General features: G+C 37.5%; 1 protein-coding gene across 1 annotated transcript in view; it reads left to right on the top strand.

Moving 5' to 3' along the window:
* LOC121318189 (NAD(P) transhydrogenase, mitochondrial) overlaps positions 1 to 16,174 on the top strand; it is a 29,671-nt gene extending 13,497 nt beyond the window's left edge. The window contains exons 6-9 of the mRNA XM_041254606.1: positions 846 to 927; positions 12,686 to 12,804; positions 12,953 to 13,068; positions 14,107 to 16,174. Coding sequence (XP_041110540.1) covers positions 846 to 927; positions 12,686 to 12,804; positions 12,953 to 13,068; positions 14,107 to 14,253 — 464 coding nt within the window. The 3' untranslated portion in view covers positions 14,254 to 16,174. The remainder of the gene's footprint in view (positions 1 to 845; positions 928 to 12,685; positions 12,805 to 12,952; positions 13,069 to 14,106) is intronic.
* Positions 16,175 to 20,005: the final 3,831 nt, after the last annotated feature.

Below are 20,005 nucleotides of genomic sequence, written 5' to 3'. Positions count from 1 at the left end.
AAAATGCAGATCTTCTATTGGTTGATTTGATTTTTATATGCAAAAAAAATAAAAATATGCACAATTTTTAAATTGTGTAAAAAAATAAATAAAGAAAAGCAATCAACTCTTTAACAGAGTAATCAGACCGATTTAAATCAACTAATCAGGACAGCTCTCTCCTCTCTCTCTCTCTCTCTCTCTCTCTCTCTCTCTCTCTCTCTCTCTCTCTCTCTCTCTCTCTCTCTCAAAAGACCAGTCCCATTTACGGACATCAATCTACAGGAAAAAAAAGTGTCAAATGTATGGCCTATCTGTCATTCGGAAGTCTAGTGAAGATAATATTTATTTAGCATTCAGTTTTATTGTGTTCACTTTTAAATAAAAGCAAAATCCTTATTTCTACTTGTTTGTGTGACTGGGAGGGACAAGTCAATTTTTCTAGCATTTTGTCCCACAGCATTTAATTCCACACCCCTGGTTTGTGTCTTTTGATAAGAATCTGGGTAAAATGTGTCTGTTGAGGGAGGTCGGCCACAGTGCATTAAACCCTTTGTTTTTAGGGGCAACATTGACAAAATAGTTTTGTCTGTGTCATAACGTGTTTAAAGGACCCCCCCCCCCCCCCCCCCCCCCCCCCCCCCCCCCCCCCCCCCCCCCCCCCACCCCCCCCCCCCCCCCCCCCCCCCCCCCCCCCCCCCCCCCCCCCCCCCCCCCCCCCCCCCCCCCCCACCACCCCCCCCCCCCCCCCCCTTTTTTCTATCATTTGTACATTTAAATCTGCTTGCTTTATGGCAGTCTGAATCATATAAAAAGACATGTTCCTTTTTGTATAAACGTTACCATGTTTAATCTGCTTGTTTCAGGTTATGGTCTGTGTGCAGCAAAAGCTCAGTACCCCATCGCTGAACTGGTAAAGATGCTCCAAGAACAGGGCAAGAAAGTCCGGTATGTAGCGCTTAGTTGTATGAAATATATCTTTTTCAAGAAGCAATGTTTTGTTTTTATGTGCAACAGCAGTGTATTGACAGCAAAAAATGAAACATTATCCAAAGTAGCAGATGATCATATGATAATGGCTCTTAAATCTATAAAGACCCTTTGACTGCTGTACAATGTAGCGACGGTGTGCTGGGTTTCCAGCAGTGGTGCTGAAAACTTGGAAGCTGGCAAGGGAGAGTGTTGAAATGCAAAACTAGACTTGCCCAGATTTAATTGCATGGGCGAACCAGATTCACCCAGCATCGATTTTGAAGCGTTGGACGAAACTAGACTTGCCTGGGCTAGTCCTGAAATTCAGTGAAAACTGTTGAAAAAACAGGTTTCGTTCAGTCATCTTTTTCAAGTTATTGGCCAGTCTAGATTTGCTCATGCCGAAAAAAAGTGGTAACTTTGGGATTTGCCCAGAAGCCCTTGGCGAAACTAGATTGGCCCGGGCAAAACTAGACTCTCCAGACCACCAGGTTTAACCCTTAACATATAATTTTATAATTATGGCAGGGAACTAGAACTGGTCCTGAACTTGGGTAGCTCCTGAGCTGTGCTAAAAAGAAAGTGAATATTTGTAAAAGGAGTGATTTGCATGTATACTGGGCATGTATACCCTCCCCCTCCCCCACTGTGGCAATTTGTTATGGAGTGGGCAATCTGCCTGTTAGTTTCCCATGGTGGAAAATACTGGCCAATATATCTTTTACTGTTATTCACTTAGGGCCATTTTATAAATGTATTTATCGTTAGTCAAACACACAAACTCATCTTGTGTGCAGCATAAATACAGCAATGCCATGACTAACTCAGTATGGAGTCACTATGTAAATGTTTGATTTAATTCTGAGCACCACTTACTTGTTGGTGGTCATTGCTGTTAACAATATTTCACAGAGATGAATGTTCAATGAAGAAGGTCTTGTCTTAAAGTAAACTAATTTTCATTTTCCCAAAATGTAAGTGCTGATCTAAAAAAAAAAGAACAAAAGAAGTGTAATTTTTTACTAGATCGCATTTTAAAATCTATCGTTGCATTTAATGCAAGAACAGAACAACTAGACGATTCACACTATCAGATATGACGTGTTGCTATGATGAGGTGATATTCATGTGTGGCTTGATTTTAAGGAAACAAATTTCTGGATCAGCAGTGTTTTATGTTTAAACTCTTGCAAATGTATATTCTTCCAATATAACATGTTGGTAAAAAAAAAAAAAAAAAAAAAAAAAATATATATATATATATATATATATATATATATATATATATTATATGGTGTGTGTGTATATATGTGTGTGTGTATATATATATATAATATATATATATATATATATATATATATATATATATATATATATATATATATATATATATATATATTATCCGACTGCAATGTTTTGGCAAAAGTTTTTAGTTAATGAAAAAAAAGAATTCATTAAAGATAATTGAAAGTAACTCATTGGCTGACAACCTAACTCGCTTCCTTCTAGTCGCAATCTCTCTCTCTCTCTCTCTCTCTCTCTCTCTCTCTCGTGTAAATATGTAAAACCATAAGCAATGGAAAACATCTGTGTAGCATAATATTTCATACAGCTGTTTGAATATAATGATTGGAACTAATGCAGTCATTAATTATTCCTTTTGACCTAAACAAATAATTTACTAGCAAGAAAGTCTAGTAATTCCTAAGAGATGGAATAATTATCACTGCTTGAATTTACCATTAATTCAGCTGTCAGGTTACAAATAATGTGTAGGGCCCTGTGAAATTCACAGGAGAATTAAAATGACAGGACTAATCTGCAATTCAGTCCTAAACCTCCAAATGTCTGTGTAGCCACACTAGCTAAACTGACCTAAAGAATAATTAAGGAATCAACACATTAAATTATGGTTGATTAGAAAATACCCCCTAGTTATGTCCATTCTCGAAATTGATGTGTTTTAAGAAAAAGCTTACCTTGAGACATTCTTCTTTGAGAGATTGCACACAGCAATATCCACCTGGTGTCTCAACGCATGGTAAGGGACTAGGGGACTGTATACAGTGGTTTGAAAGCCGTAACATTGGTGTTAAAATATATTATAGTTGCAGAATTAATAAATATATACCGAGCATTGGCATAAGAGTTGCACAGCACAGATGCCAGTATAAACAGTGTGTTAAAACTTTCCACAAAGTTTTAGAGAAATGGAGCTACTACCACCCTGATCAATGCAGAATAAAACCATGTTTTATTCAAATAGCTCACAAGTTTATGAAGGCAGTAAGGATTTTTGATCCACAACAAGTTTGTAGTTTGGATAAAGAAATCTTCCCGTTAGAGTCTATTCCATGGTTTGATGCTTACTGTAAATTAGACTTGGAGGGATATCAGCTATATGCAAAAGGAAACAGTAGTGGAATTTCTTTTAACTGAATTTTGGAGAAATGCAGAATAACCATTTATTTAGCAAGAAAGGCTAAAAGATATTTGTCAATTGTTACTAATTATGTGGATGCTGAAAGAAGTGTTTCTGTTTATATAGACACATTTTCACAGAGCAACATCAATCCATAAAAGAAGACTGGCTTAACCAACTGACAATGCTTAAGTTTAACAGCAAAATATAATGCACAAGAACCGAGAATGGATTTTGTCTTTCATACAAACATAAGTAACACATTCAAAGAATGAAACAAAACCAATAAACACAAATAATAAAAAAAACAGCTAATATGTTACAGAATCTATCAAATGCTCAGATTTCTTGTTATATTAAATTGTTATATTAACTGTACTGTTCAGGGATCGGTACCAGAAACCGTAATCGAAATCCATAAATAAAATTAAAAAAAAAACTGTTGACCAATTACATATTTACATACAGCGTCCATCGACATTTTAATAAAGTAATAACATGGATTACTTGTGCCTTTTTGTAGCTGAACAAGCAAAAGGAAGCTGAAATTTAACTTTAAACAATTCATATAAAACAAAATGTGGAAATGGCATTGTAAAGTGAAGGGGGAAAAATCACCGTTTTGGTTCTTGTTTATTACATTCCACATCACAAAGTCGCAACAAATATATATAGTCTATTTAAAAATCACTACACAACATTTTCAGGAATTTGTGTATTTTATAAGCGAGGCATTTCGTAATGACGTGCTTATCTTTTCTGTCCCATGAGATTCTGGCTCGCGCTAAAGCAGCACAACGCATTTTTGTCCCAGGTGGCATTCCATAGGGATCACTGTAATGCGCGGGCATAGTCTGGTTTGTTTACTTTTTGCTGTCTAAAACTTTTAAATATGTAGGCTCAAGAGCTGCTGTGTTGATTCTGCTTTTTTTTTTAATATATTAATATCACATATTGCACAGAGCTCTGTTTCATTTGCCATTTTTTGAAACTGTTGTGCAAATTTTGTAAGGCGGTAAATAAGGTCAAGGTATTCTTGTCATTTGTAGTGAAATCAAACATCTGATTTTTGTATCCAGAACACATGTCAAAAAATATTTGGATATTTGTCCCAGCACTAATAAGAATAGCTGAAGACTATACCATTGGGGAAAAAAAGAGGTTACTAAACACATTTTTAAATGCTATATATATATATATATATATATATATATATATATATATATATATATATATATATATATATATATATATTTATATATATATATAAAAATACATAAATCAAAAACCACCCTCCGTTTGCTTCTAATTCAAAATTGAACACAAGTGCAATTAAAGTACAGACTTTCACTTTAATGCTTCCAATATCTAAACTATTCCCCAATACCATGGAATGTAAGCGAACGAATATCACCTTGAATAACAAGATTACACTTTCCAATGTATTATATATGCAGCTGTAAAAGTATATTATACCAGTATAGTTAATATGGCCATTGCAGCAATCCAGATTTGTACAATAAAGGGCTAACAGCAAATTAACAAGGTTTATCAATTGAACTGTGCAAACAAGCATACATAAATAATAAAAAAACAACACACAAGATACAAATCAAAGTATTAAAACAAAAAGGCAGGGTAACAATAGTCGGTACACTGGTCACAAACATTACAAAGGATGCCTGTAGAGCAGGGGTTTTCAACCGGAGTTTTGCTCTAGAGGGTCATACGCACAAATAATTTAATTTTTATTTATTTATTTATTTTTTTAATTTTTTAACTATAACTATTATGTATTTTCAAAACCACTGTATATACTTTATTTAATCCTTGTTTAGCAGCTCAAAGTGAACCGCAGATGAAAAAAACCAAACAAACCATACAATCTATCACATCCACATTTTCCACCTGTACACATACACGATTTTGATTGTGACTCTGATAAAGGGGAAGCAGGAGAGCGCTCTGTGCTGTTCACCATTGTTGCTCTTTTCAACTTGTATCAGTGAATCACAGTGTTTCTGCGTTTTCCTTTTTTTTTTTTTTTTTTTTTTTTTTTTTTTAAGAAGTATAAATGCTCTGGTAAACAAATAGTAATCCCATAGTTTTTTGTTTTATTATTTACCGCGGCTGCATTTTATTAACAGCAATAGCGGCTGGTTGAAAATATTCTCAATGTAAAGAAAACACAAGAGTACAGACCGTGCAAAGCGACAGTTATACAGAGTCCCTTTGGATCACTTTTATGCTGGCTTTAATAAAAAGAGTGTATTGTCAGTAATTAATTGGTTTTATCTTGAGGTTAATGTTTTTGATACAGTAATCATTTTAAACGGTACACAGTTATGCTGTGGTGGGATGTAAGTAATGTGAAACATTTACAGTGCAGACTATTTTGTAGTATTTATAATGACTTTGCCCAATAGAAAGCGAATACGAGTGTTTCCAGAGATTCCTAAATACTCTTAATTCTGTGCATCCAAAGACATGTAATTAAGTTAAGAATGAAGTCTACTGTTTGGTTTTCTGAGTTTGTCACTCCCAGACAGTTGTGAAAAATTATATATTAAATAAATGGAGGGGAAAAACAAAATGTGTTAAACAGATTATTCTGCCTTTTTATTGCAACTGTGGTACCATTCAGTGAGAAAGTTAGCTGAAACTCCCCCAACCAGAAGGGGTACAGTTTCAAAAAAAGGTTGAAAACCCCTGCTGTAGAGGACCACAGCCGTCAGTAGAGCTGATTTTATATTTCAGCTAAACCCCAAACACACAGTATTGTAATTACAGAAACTTAGCAGAGATTGCAATCAACTCAAACATTATGTCTATAAGGTTAGCTAAAATAGTACCTTTACCAGCACAAATATGCCAGTCTACGACATACAAGAAAAACATAGTAATTACTACTTGTAATATATAGTTCTAAATAACCACAGCCAATCCCAGAGCCAAGTGGCTGTAGTAGTTTGTCTACATGATAAAACTTCTAAACAGCAAAGTTTTAGTTTAGGTATTGTGAGAAAAATGGGGAAAGGTGAGCAAAAAGACAAATCATCAATTTCATTAAATTGAACCCAACTCGAGGTTTTATCTTGCCTAATTAAACTCTGCATCTCAAACAGCATACAGATACTCCTGACAGCGACCTGTGACCGGATAGCTTTTGTCCAAAAAAACAGTCAGAGATGCCAACAGCCAGTCAAAGGTTCTGCTACGGTACTATGTCGAATGGGTATAATACTACGATTATGAAATAAATAAATGATGGATACTCCCTGAATGTTTATGAAATATTATTTCAATACCATGTGTGTTTGTTTCCTGTTTTAATTGTGTTAATTGTTCTTAATACTGTATTTCACTGATAGTTTATTATGGTATTTTAACTGACATACTAAAAGCTCAGAGCCTGGTTACTTAGTAACTGGTTTAGGGGTCCTTCAAAAACTGCTGTACAAATGTTGTCTTGCTATCATTATCAATTGCACTTTTCCTTGGTTGTTTATCCGTAGGGCCCTGGAAAATTGTGTGTGTGTGTGTGTGTGATATATATTTTAAATTCACAAATGACAATAAAAAATAACCATTTTTCTAAAACAAAACATTTACATTATATTCTAATGATGTAAGTTGCCTAAAATGTGTTTTTGGTAGTTCATTGAACATCACCAAAAAACCAAGGCTGAAACATTTTAACATTTAGCCTAGCTACTGAGTCCTCTTTAAAATGTACATTGTAACATTGGAACTCGTCGCTACTGAAACCACCTTTAAAAATGTAACAAACCTCTGCTGGAAACGAGACGTTTTAAAATGGTCTGTGTTGGTTGCAAAAAAAAAAAGTAACTAGCAGACGAAATAGATTTTTTAAAAACAACCTTGAAAGACAAATTCAGCAACATTTTAGTTTTTTGTAAACCTTTAAAACTTATGTAATTCAATTCCTATAGACTATTTTGCCTCTTATACCAAATATTAAACACGGGAGAAACGTTAACTGCAAACCTGAAATGACAAAACCAACGCTTTCGTGTTTTTCTTCATACACACTGTGCATTTTTAGTAGTATGTAGAAATTTAATTGTACAGTATGAGGAATTCATCAATCATGAAGTTTGACCCCGTTGCCATACTAACCAAATGCACGCATTGAGCCGGACCATGTACAGCTACTGTAGTGCTGCTGCTTCATAAAAGTATGAAATGAACAGGGAGGGAGGAGGGAAAGAGTAATGTAAAATAATGTAAGGAAAAGTAAATGCATATTTTTTACAGTAGGCAGTCAAATACGTGATTTAATTCGTGATATCATGAATTTTCCAGGGTCCTACTATCAGTTATTAAAACAGGATCATAAATAAAAAAAATTAAATGTCACTGTTCCATCTAAAAGATCGATGTTGTCAGAAATATCAAGAGAAATTGACCACAGAATGGTCATTCATTAAAAGAAGTAGAGTGTCTGAATCGCATGTCTACTGTGAATACTGCAGACAGACTTCTCTGTGAAACATGATGGGTATCATGACTGTATCACTCGCGACGTAGGTACGAAGAACCACCAGCAGTACGCAAAATTTGACACTCCATTGCTGTATGTTTGCGCAAATGGGTTTTGAGGGTTTGCTCGGCACATGTTACTATTTTCTCCTTTCATAAGGTAGTTCACTTCAAACTACAGTCCGAGAAAAAATACTTAATATGCAGACTTTCTATTGCTGACTTTCCCCTTCTCACTCAACACTAATTAAACTGTTGATCCTTCGTAAGTCATGGCTGTGTCCTGCTTGCCTGCTCTCTACGTGCCTACCTGTGTGCGGAATTGTCCTTATACTCTCTTGATTGCTATGAGTTGCTAGACAGGGGCGGGGGGTGGGACAACACACCCAATAAGCATATGGTCTCGTGCAGTTTTAAAAGAAATACATGTTCTGGCAAACCTTGTTTTTTCATTTTAAAACATGATATCTGGTACTATGTTAAAGAAAGCTATTTACAGTCCATGCTTTTAGACTATTTTTTACTTCCTCTGCCATTTCACCTAGATGGTGAATGTGTCCCCACTCCTTCACTGCCTTTTTTTCTGTCAGTAGTCAATCAGCTTCTTAGCCAGTTGACTGACATGCTGTCAGACAGTCACATGCTTTGACCCAGAAGACACTGCTGGGGTGAAAATGACCAAGGAAGTAAAGCAGACTTTCTAGCAGACATAGCAAGCACACCGAGAACCTGCCTTAACTTACTATAGTACCAGATGTGTGTCTTAAACATTTTTGCTGTAACTTTTTTTTTTTAATTCTCTGGCCTAAATGAGTCGTCATATTTGCTTAGTTTTATACTTACTTAAACTTGGTATTCGATATTCTGTATGTTTACCATAGCATTTCTATTACAACATTAGGTCTGGGTTTTGGCAGTGCAAAATTAATAATCGCTGCATAAAAAGGTCTGGGGATAAAGAAATTGGGAATTAAATTACTTGGTGGGAATTTGACAGTGAATTATAATTTCGAATTAGAATTAGTTTATTTTCCCAACAATCTTACCCTCCAAACTACACACATGCATGCCATCTAATTAGTAACATATCCCATATCCAGCTGTCAATGTATACTTGCTTTAGATGGAAGTTCTCCAATTAACCCGTATGACGGTAAGCAGCCATTTGCTGCAATACATTGAATTCTTTCCCCTAATGGTAAATGGTAAACTGCAGAGTCTGCTTGCTTTATGGTTTACTACTAAAGTACTTTAAACCATTTTGGTGTGTGTGTTTTTCTCTCAACGAAAGAAATCTGTGATGTGTAGTAATTGTAGTGTTTTCATCGTGAAGTGGAGATCCCGTTGTGTTCATTGAGTGCAGCTGTTGGCACCCTGTCTGCAGTAGTTTCTGAGCTCCTCAGAACTCTGTGTGCGCACAATCCAGATGTAGTAACAATTCCACACATCCGTGCTGGGTCTGGGCCAGGCTGGATACAAAGCTTGTCTTCAATTTGCTTCTGCTGTCGTATGCCAGGAAAGATATCTTTGGTCATTTTGCATTTTATTTATTTATTTATTTATTTCCTCCTCCTCCTTTTTTCAGCTTTTGTGATTCACAATTAATTCAGAGGGTCAAGAATGCGCAAATGTTGGGGGAACATAAGTCCCTTCTAGCTATAAAACGCCAGCTGTGTCATTGGTGCAGAAGGCTGGGCGAGACGTTTTCCTGACATACAACATCTGCAGACGATTAACTGAATCACAGAAGGGAAATGCACGTGTGGAACAGCATCTTCCTGCTGGTTTTGTTATTGAATTCCCCAACCTGCTAAGCAGTAATGGAACTATGACACACACTCAATAGATCAAACCGCAGGTCCCCCATTGTCCCATGCTTTACTGTCATAAGAGTCAACTGCCAGTAGCTATTGAAAGTTTCTCTCTGTGTTTGATCCAAACGGAGAGCTGACACCAATTAGATAGATTTAATTGACCCGGGGGGTCGGGGTGGGGGGGGGATCGTTATAGTGGACACATTTACTGGTGTTTCACCTCAGGAGTCTCTGGTTCATATTTGGACCAGGTGACAAAGGAAATTTAGATTTGCAGTTCTGGGTTCTTTCCCTTGTGGACGATGTTTCCCAATGTAAAAGTTCCACACAAATGTTTACACCATTGCCTCTGTTCAGAGAACGGAGCCTGAACCACTTCTTTTAACATTTGCCTTAATGTTTTGAAAATTTGCATAGAGGAGACTGCGCTGTGGTTTCACCCCCTTTGCTATGACACACCCTAAATAAGCTCAGGTGCAACCAATTGCCTTCAGAATTCACACAATCAGTTAAATGGAGTCCATCTGTGTGCAGTAAAAGTGGTTCACATGATTTCAGATTAAATACACCTGTCTCTCTAAGGTCCCACAGTTGGGTAATGACCAAGGAGCTTTCAAAATACCTCCGGGATAAAGTTGTGGAAAGGCACAGATCAGTGGAGGTTTATAAAGAGATTTCAAAGGCATTTAATATCCCTTGGAGCACAGTCAAGTCAATCATTAAGAAGTGGAAGGTATACGGCACCACCCAGGGCATAGGTCAGAGAAGCCACCAAGAGGTCAATGACAACTCTGAAAGACCTACAGCGTTCCATGGCTGAGATGGGAGAAACTGTCCATGTGTCAACAATAGCCGAGGTGAGGTACTCCACAAATCTGGCCTGTATGGAAGAGTGGCAAGAAGGAAGCCATTTCTGAAAAAAGCCCATGTAAAATCCTGCTTGGAATTTGCAAAAAGGCATGAGGCAAAAGATTCTGTAGTCCGAACAAAAATTGAACTATTTGGCCTAAATGCAAAGCGGTATGTCTGGCGCAAACCCAACACTGCACATCACCCAGATAACACCATCCCTACTGTGAAGCATGGTGGTGGAAGCATCATGCTATGGGGATGCTTTTCATCGGCAGGGACTTGGAAGCTTGTCCGGATAGAGGGCAAAATGGATGGAGCTAAATACAGGCAAATTCTGGAGGAAAACCTGCTTCAGTCTGCAAAACATCCAGACCTAAGACTGGGACAGAGATTTACCTTTCAGCAGGACAATGACCCCAAGAACACAAAGCAACACTGGAGTGGCTTAAAAACAAGAAAGTGAATGTCCTAGAGTGGCCCAGTCAAAGCCCGGACTTGAATCCGATTGAGAATCTGTGGCAAGACTTGAAGATTGCTGTCCACCAACAGTCCCCCCCATCCAACTTGACAGAGCTTGAACAATTTTGCCAAGAAGAATGGGTGAATATTTCATGATCCAGATGTGCAAACCTGGTAGAGATTTACCCCAAAAGACTCTCAGCTGTAATTTCTGCCAAAGGTGGTTCTACCAAGTATTGACTCAGGAGGGTGAATACTTATTTAACCAAGACATTTCAGTTTTTTCTTTTTCATTAACTTGTTTCACAATACAAATTCTCTTGCCTCTTCAAAGTGTTGAGGGTAGGTTGTGTAAATCAAAGAAAAAAAGTCCTATTTAAATGCAGATTTCAGGTTGTAACATCTGTGAAAACGTCCAAGGGGGTTAATGTGCCTCTTTTTAATTGTCTGCTATGCATTTCCGTAAGAAAGAACAGGCTTGTGAATGAAAGGCTCCTGTCAGCAGGGTGTGGAGTGAACTGACAGTGAATCTGTCATGGCACACACTCTGAGGTCTGTGTCTGCATCTGGGGGCACAAGCTTGCTAAATTGCTGGCATTGGCATGGGGGAATGAGGTTAATTCTTAATAATGTCTTGATTATGCATAAAATATGATTTAACTTATTTGCCCTTGATGCTTCTATTTTCTAACCCCACCGACAGCAACCTCAGATTGGTTGGCTTAGGAAATGCTTACTTTCTGCATTGTAGCATGGACCTCATCACTGAACTGCTTGTGTCTTTTTATTACTTGAAATGATCCAGTATTCCACTGGGTGTGGATGATGACAGACTCTGCCTTAACATAACCTCTACAGCCCGAAGATAATAAAACAACATTGCTGGGCAAGGAATGAGGAAGGCTAGAACCACAGGCAGTTCCTCCCTTTACCAAGCCAAAAGTATGTGGTGGGAGACATGAGAGGATATTGGGGCCTTAGATGGCCTTGTGGAGAGTTAGATGTAGTTTCATAATAGACATTCAGATTCTGTTTGGGTATTTAGGCGTTTCTGTCACAGTTAAACCATGTGAAAGACCATTCTAGGAAGATACTATCGTGAGGCTTGGATCACACTCGCATCAAGGAAATGGGAGTCTGTTCTTCATGTTTCAGTAGTGCTTGGTTCCCTTTCAAGTACAAAATGTAACCATTAACCCTTTAGGCAATGGTTACATTTCTATTTCATGGAATCAGGGTTATAATAATAACCTAATGTTCCATTTCAAGTATGAAATGTAACCATTACCTAATGGGTTAATGGTTGCATTTCAGTTTCTGAGAAGCAGGGTTATGATGATAACCAGACGTTTTCAGTTTGCTGCGGTGCATTACATTGTCTTGCATTTGAATATAGAATCTGCATGTTTTACATAAATCAGCCAATTACCTTTTTCAGTTGAGATGCTGTACAGACACACATAATGGCCCAATCTGATGATATTTTATGCATTTCAGACTTTCTTGTATACAAATGCAAATACTAGTATAAGCAACATTTCAAAATGTGTGCCATTTCTAAACTCTGCTGTTTATTATTCAGCGCATGGGGCAGATTGTGTCACTGTAATCCACATTTGCCCTTTGAGTACTTCCTTAAGCAGGAGGCTGGAGACCTCTACAAACTCTTCTGCTGTTTTTGCAGGTTTGGTATCCACCCAGTAGCTGGCCGAATGCCTGGTCAGCTGAATGTGCTGCTGGCTGAAGCTGGAGTTCCTTATGACATAGTGCTGGAAATGGATGAAATCAATGAAGACTTCCCAGGTATAATCTGCCATCATGAGCCTAGTTAAACATAAAGACTGTTTCAGGCTCTGTACTATTATGCATAAGGTTTACTATATTTCTTATCTTTTTCTTAGCAAGGGCTATAATCTTTTTAAAAGTGGCATGTTTTATTCTTGACATTTAGAAACTGACCTGGTCATGGTTATTGGTGCAAATGATACTGTGAACTCAGCGGCCCAAGAGGACCCAAACTCCATAATTGCTGGAATGCCGGTTCTGGAAGTCTGGAAGTCGAAACAGGTGAGTAAAATATGAGGGCTCTCGGCTACTTCCATAATTTCTGTTAAGACAGGAGTCAGATAAATCAGGTTGCAAAGCATGCCCGAAGAAGGCCTTAAAGCAGAAATGATCTGTCTCTCTCTCTCTATACCCTCTTTTTTCCTTCTGCCTGAAGTGAAAGCCAAAAACCTATAATTACCTCAATGTGAAATTGTAATAATTGTCAAACCTTATTATTTGCGAGTTGTTCTCCTGTATGAAACTTCTAATACTCAACACGATGCGACTTGGTCTTATGTGTGAGGTCGTTGTGTTGTGGGGGGTGGGGCAGGGGAATTTAATATGATACAAATTGGATAAATCGGTAGAATTATTTTAATTTACCTTAGGTGAGTTATCACAAGTTCTTTATTGTATCCAAGTGGATTAAATATTTACCAGATGAAACTGCTAGTATCGGTAATAAGGGTACCATGTGTTCTGAAGTAGGTTTGACTTACAGGTAAACAGGTTTTCTCTCCATGGGGTTTGTATTAATACAGCTCTATTTTAAATATAACAAACTGTCTTCAAAGCAATGAAAAACACAGGTTAAATGAAAGGCATACTGGATGTATTAAACGGGTAGAGAAAGCAAAGACATTAGAAACCTAAGGAAATGAAGCGCAACTCCTACTGAACACCCAGGTTACGGTGATAATACATTTATTTAACTTACTGGTCCAATTGTTATGGATTGACTTGAGGAGACTGGAACTTTCTCTTTTTTTAACAGGTCACGGATAAACAACTGCAGAGTGACCATTTATCAATTTGCTCACATTTGGCCCACGGGGCAAGAGTTCAGCCAGAATGTCTTTGCTGTCTGGTGACAGTTGGTAGCTGAGATAGATGGCCCATATAGAGCTGCCAACAGAAACAAAAACCACAAGAACACATTGTGATCCCTGAAAAACCACATTAAAGTAAAAAATATATAATAAGTTGAAAACCTGTGTACCGCACTGAGCACTCAACCTTTCCTCTGGGTATTGATTTGATGATTCTTGCTGTCTACAGATTATTATAATGAAGAGGTCCCTGGGAGTAGGCTATGCAGCTGTGGACAATCCTATCTTCTACAAGCCCAACGCTGCAATGCTGCTGGGTGACGCCAAGAAGACCTGTGATGCCCTGCAGTCAAAAGTCCGGGAATCGTATCAGTGAAGAGGCCTGCAGCAAACGGCTGATTACTGAAAATACACAATACAATCCAGAAACATAGCATTATGCTGGTGTCTTCCCCAATAGCTTTTATTATTAGTAGTAGACAAAATGAAATGACAGACTGTCCAATTTTTGTATAATGTGTGCAGCGTCCAGTGTTTTTTTAAATTGGAATATAAGATTTTTCACAAACTGAAACTCCATATTTCTTAAGGTTGAAAATGATTCAAGAATATTTTATATTATTTAAGCCCCCAGTAAAATGATGTTGAGTGTTTGTTTTTTTTGGAAGTAGACTTCTGGACAGAAAATTGCTTCTGTAGTGTAAGGGATTCCGATGGAAACATTGAATAGTTCTAGAGCTTGGTCTATTTTCAAATGTTTTAGTCTCCAAATCACCATAATGTATTATGTAATCAGAATACAAGGGGATTTGATTTTTATTTTTACCCCCCCCCCCCCCCCCCCCCCATAGTAAAAAGAGGAAAGGTGTTGCAGCTTTAGATACTTTTGTAGTTTTCACCCGATAAATGGATGGTTTAGTGAGGAGACCTTTGTATTGCAGCATGGATTAGTCAAAACTACTCATGTTGTGGAATTGTTTTCAGTATTGCGTTACTTAACACAAGATGAATTTTAAAATTAAGTTGGTGAAACTGGCCTACAGTAAACAAAGTTCTACACAGTACGATTATATATCAATTAAGAAGCCTCCATAAAAGTGAACAAAAAATTCAGTTGTGTCTTAACACGTGGAAATATTTACTGATTGTCTTTTTTTTTTTTTTATTGCATTTTCTCTTACAAGCTAAATGATACACTGGTATCAGTAGCCACATACCCCAGTACTCTAGTGTATTTCCTGCTAGTATTAGCTTTAATAAAAATAATAATTAAACTGGTGCAGCTTTGAAACCAGTTCAGTGATGAAACATATAAATATTGTAACAATTATTTAGTATTAGATATACAGCTTAATGGCCATTGTATCAAGTATTAGTAACTCGGCACTTCAGTTGCAAAGCATTCAATATTACCAATTCAATACTTAAATTAAATAAACAGCTTTTATTTCTTTTGTAACTTATATTTGTTTCCAGTATTGTCAGCACAATGGGATATACCTTTTAACTCCATGCTTAATGTTAAAGTAGCTTTATAAAAAAATACAGTTAGTCTTGTAATTTGGAATTCCTCCTGGGGAATTAAATGTTAAACTTCTAGGTCGTCTGTAAACTGACAGCATCTTGACTTTATTTATACAACTACCTTAATGTGATTATATGCACAAGGACTTGATGTCATGTATTATATTCAAGTACAGTTAGAAACATTATCATCACAACTTCCCTACCTCCAAATCTGGTAACCAGACCAACTCTCACTAACTCCTATGTATTTTGTGCATACACTTGCTTGACTTGAAACAGAATAGGATATCTTTGCTTGTGTAGAACACAAAATGCTACTTATTGGGATGTCAGGGGTGCTGGAGAGCTATTGTTCACTTTCCGAAACGGAGTGGCTGTGTGTTAGTAAGGTGTCCTATTTTTGTGCACCATTGCAAAAAAGTTTGGGAACAGTTGATGGCGTAGTTTACAAACCATTTTTAAAATTTGCCCCTTCAATTCCAGTAAAAGAAAGGGTCCATAACTAAAAGGAACAATTAATTACATAGGCAGGTGTAGTATTTAGGCCTTACTGGCTGCAGTCAGTTTTCTAGTATTGTCTGCTCTTCATTTTCTATGTCGATTTTATTTAGATTGTAAATTCTTTTAATACCGGCTCTGTAGACATTTCGGCGGGAAAAAAAGGCATTAAAATGATGAATTCAGCATGCTGTGGAGAATGTTGAATTGATATTAATCTTCAGACTTTTTATCATGGAATATCACAAACCTAATAAATGACTTGACAAGAACCTATTTTCATTTTTTTAATCGTTTATTTTTACACATTATGGGTGATTTCAAGAAGTCATGCCTTTTATTTTGCAAAACCACTTTATCTTTCACCTGGTGAACTTTCCATAACCTGGTTATGAACCTGGCCTGTTATGAAAAGACCAAAAGCCTGTTTGGTGTTGCTTAGTATTTAGAGCAGAGGCTTGGGAGTCTTTACTCTGCTTTATCACAAGATGACTATTACTTCTTGTGCAGCCCCATCCAGGTATTAAACTTTCCGCTAAATTTGTGCCTCGCAAAAAAAATAAAATAATGCTTTGGCACAAAATGAGAGATATTCCAAAATGGCACAAAGCAGTTGCGTGACATTGGAATATAGCAGTTTTTTGAGCAATTCGCAAATCTGTTTGTGCCTCGCAAAACTGTCTGTACATTCACTACCAATATAGCAACTGCACACAACAGTCAACCAAGAATGCAGAATGATGGACAGTCACCATTAGTAATGGCATTACCCCGACAAGCTGCTATCATTGGTGTTGTCACAGTATGTACCGATATGACAGCAGACAAGACCACGCAATATATCCTGCACACATACATACAGGACCATTCAAATTGGCTCCATAGCTATGCACCAAGTTTTCAAATTAATGAACTGGTAACGCCACTGTTTTATTGAATACTGACAGTATTGTATCACGAGGAAATACTATATAGGTTTCTTTAAAGGCCAGCTGATCTGACATAGCTATGTTTTTGAAGTAAAATAAAAAAAAAGGCTTTGGATATACTGTCTCTTTTCTGAATGATTTTTTTTTTTTTTTAAATAAGTCGTGCCGTGACAAAGTCTACTGTGGTAGCATACTCTGATTTGTAAATGTAATGAGTTCATTCACCTGCAAAGTAAACATCAATCAAGATTTTTATATACATAATACACAGAAATGCGTTGTAATTCATTCTACTCACCCATTTGAACATCATGATTAAGCCCAGTTTGCAAGGTTTTGAATGTCGCCAAAATTGATTTTTTTCGTTATGCCATTTTTTTTGTAAGAATAATAATTCATTCTAAATATGCTCCTAAAATGTTAATTGTAGCCTACTATGAGTTCTTAATAAATGAACAGTCTGTACAGTTAGCAACACTGACATTCAGCAGACTGGACAGCTGCATAAAAACTGCCAGAAATTACAGTAACAGAACTGTTTGTCCTGCCTCAGCTAACTTATGATTGGACTGCTGCAGAGAAAAAACAGGTCTTTGAATGGTTGATTGTATCACCGGTCTGGCTTTAGTAAAAATGTTAGCATGCCTTTCACAGCAAGAGTGCCCTGACGGGGTTTGGCTCTCCAAACTGCAGCTGCCTACCCGCTACACCCGTAATGCGCAGCAACCTAAGGAATAGCCAAACAAAGCAATGGGCCACAAGATGGGTGTATGACGTATTTATACAATTAATTTACAGATGTGTGGCAACACACAGCAAAGATAACAGGCAGGACCCCCCTCCCTTCTTCATCCTTCTCTCAATCTTTATTTCCATACTTTCATGGTACACGTTGGATGCCGATATGTCTGTGGAGAGGTGAAGAACACATATAACTATATGTAAACACACTACCCCTGTCCATCATATCAATACAGTAATAAAACACATAACTGATCTGCCCATCTGGTGTGTGTGGTGGGTTGGGCTTCACTATTGTACCCAACTCCAGAGTGGACTGTTATTGGAACTAGCACGTTGCAGTTATCATGCAGATATTGGTATATTCAGACGAATTAGGGCTTTCGCCCAATTCAAATTTGATTGCGCTATGTGCGTATTGAATGTCCACCTAGAAATACATTTGCATCACATGTTTCTAATTACCAATGCATGACCATATGCTAATATGACCGTATTAAAGGAACAGAAGGAAGGCAGTGTTCTGGACAGAGGTGAGTGCATGTTTCCACACTCGTCTGTTGGACATGGGAATGGGCTATAAACGTCACTATGATGAACATGTTACATATGTTATAATGGAAAGAAAAAAAAAGGCTTATTGCATGCATGTTTTTGCCGCAAATTGACTATGGTGATGCATTATGTAGGTTTGCATCACCATCAACTTTAGGTAAACTGGACTCGCTATATCATGCATCATTGAGGTACATTACCAATACAAGATTTAATACTCATCATTGTATATTATACAGTTTGGTAGGCTGGACTTCTTTGGCTTTACGCAAGTTGAAGCACGGTATATTCTGGTATATAAGGCTATTCAATGTAAAATATATTAATATACTTATTTAAATGAATACCTTATAGCTTCCCATAGTAACCATAGCTTCAGATCTCATTATTTTTTGCATTTTAAAATCCCAAATGTGCATACTGAGGCTGGTAAAGGATCCTTTGCTTATTATGCCCCATGTTCCTGGAATGAGTTCCAGTCCAAACTAAAGCTGCAGACCCAGATATCTTTATTGCAATTTAAGAGTAAACTGCATGATTTCGTGACTGAGAGTTGTAATTGTTTTAAATAGTTGACTACTTTTGTGTATTTTATTTTAAATGTGATATATTGTTTTAAATGTGTTTTGCTTGTGTCTTAATTGTATTTTATTGTGTATTTGTTCTTGTTGTCCGATTGACTTGCTGCTACTGCTTGGCTAGGTCTCACTCGTAAAAGAGGTTTCAATCTCAATGTGACTACCTAGTTAAATAAAGGATTTTATATATATATATATATATATAGATATATATATATAAAATCCATCTCCTGGTATTGACTGTTGATTTACTAAAAAACTTAAAAATAAAAAAATTAAAATAGGAAGATATTGCATAGTCGGCAACCGGTTTGGGGTCATACAAGTACTAATATATTTGTGCACAGTTTTTGCAAAGGCTTTGTTGGGCACACAAACTGTCGTCTTATATAACATAGATTAAAAAACGACGACGTGTGTCTAGAAAAAAAACTGGTTTTCTGAATAAGGTGTCTAGAAGGGCTAGTATTCCGATAGTATCCTAATACTAAGTGAGTATTTGGTATCACGTTTTCGGAATACTGGTATCCAGAATACGAACGGATTAATTCGGAATACCCTGTTTACATGGCATGGAATAGCTATTCAAATTTCCCACTATTCCGAATACAACTGGAATCCTGATAGAACAGGACAACCAGAACAGGTGCCCAGATACCAATATGGGTCCAGTCAATTGCACCTACCACGCGCGGCAGGTGCGCGACCTCATTACCTCATTATCTCCTTCGTTTGCTCTGATTTAATATGTTCCTCAGCACGTCGCAACAATGCGGTTATGAACCGGTCGAGGTGGCGGGACACGACTGACTGGGTGATCCCCACTGTATCACCTGCTACCTTCTGGAAGGTCCCGGTAGCCAGGATACACATACAGACAGACAGTACCAATTGCTCACACAAGGCATGACTGTGCAGATTTGTCCTGGCCAGATAATCATCCAGCATGTGACATAGATGAGTCAGCATGTCTCGGTTGAGACGATACCTGGACACGACTTACTCATTGCTGAGCTCCTCATGTGTGCCGAGGCCAGTACACCCTTTCAGCATATCTTCGGCTATGTCAGGGTTGCTGTTGCTGGGTGTGCCTTGCATCATTCACATCCACATGTCGACGGACATGCTGCATGCTACCCACGTTTCGCATTGTTTCTTGTTTGTAGTCAGTGCTGGAATGGTAGTGTGCCCGGAGTTAACGCAGTCCTTTTACAATCCTTATTCTGCGTGTCTTTATTCGTCCTGGTTTTGTGCTTGGTGCATACCTTTCGAATATACCAGGATCACGCATATTGCTCGA

This window comes from Polyodon spathula, chromosome 1 (assembly GCF_017654505.1).
Source record: "Polyodon spathula isolate WHYD16114869_AA chromosome 1, ASM1765450v1, whole genome shotgun sequence".
Lineage (NCBI taxonomy): Eukaryota > Metazoa > Chordata > Actinopteri > Acipenseriformes > Polyodontidae > Polyodon > Polyodon spathula.
The sequence above is the reverse complement of the archived record's forward strand: the minus strand, read 5'-3'. Positions and strand labels throughout refer to the sequence as shown.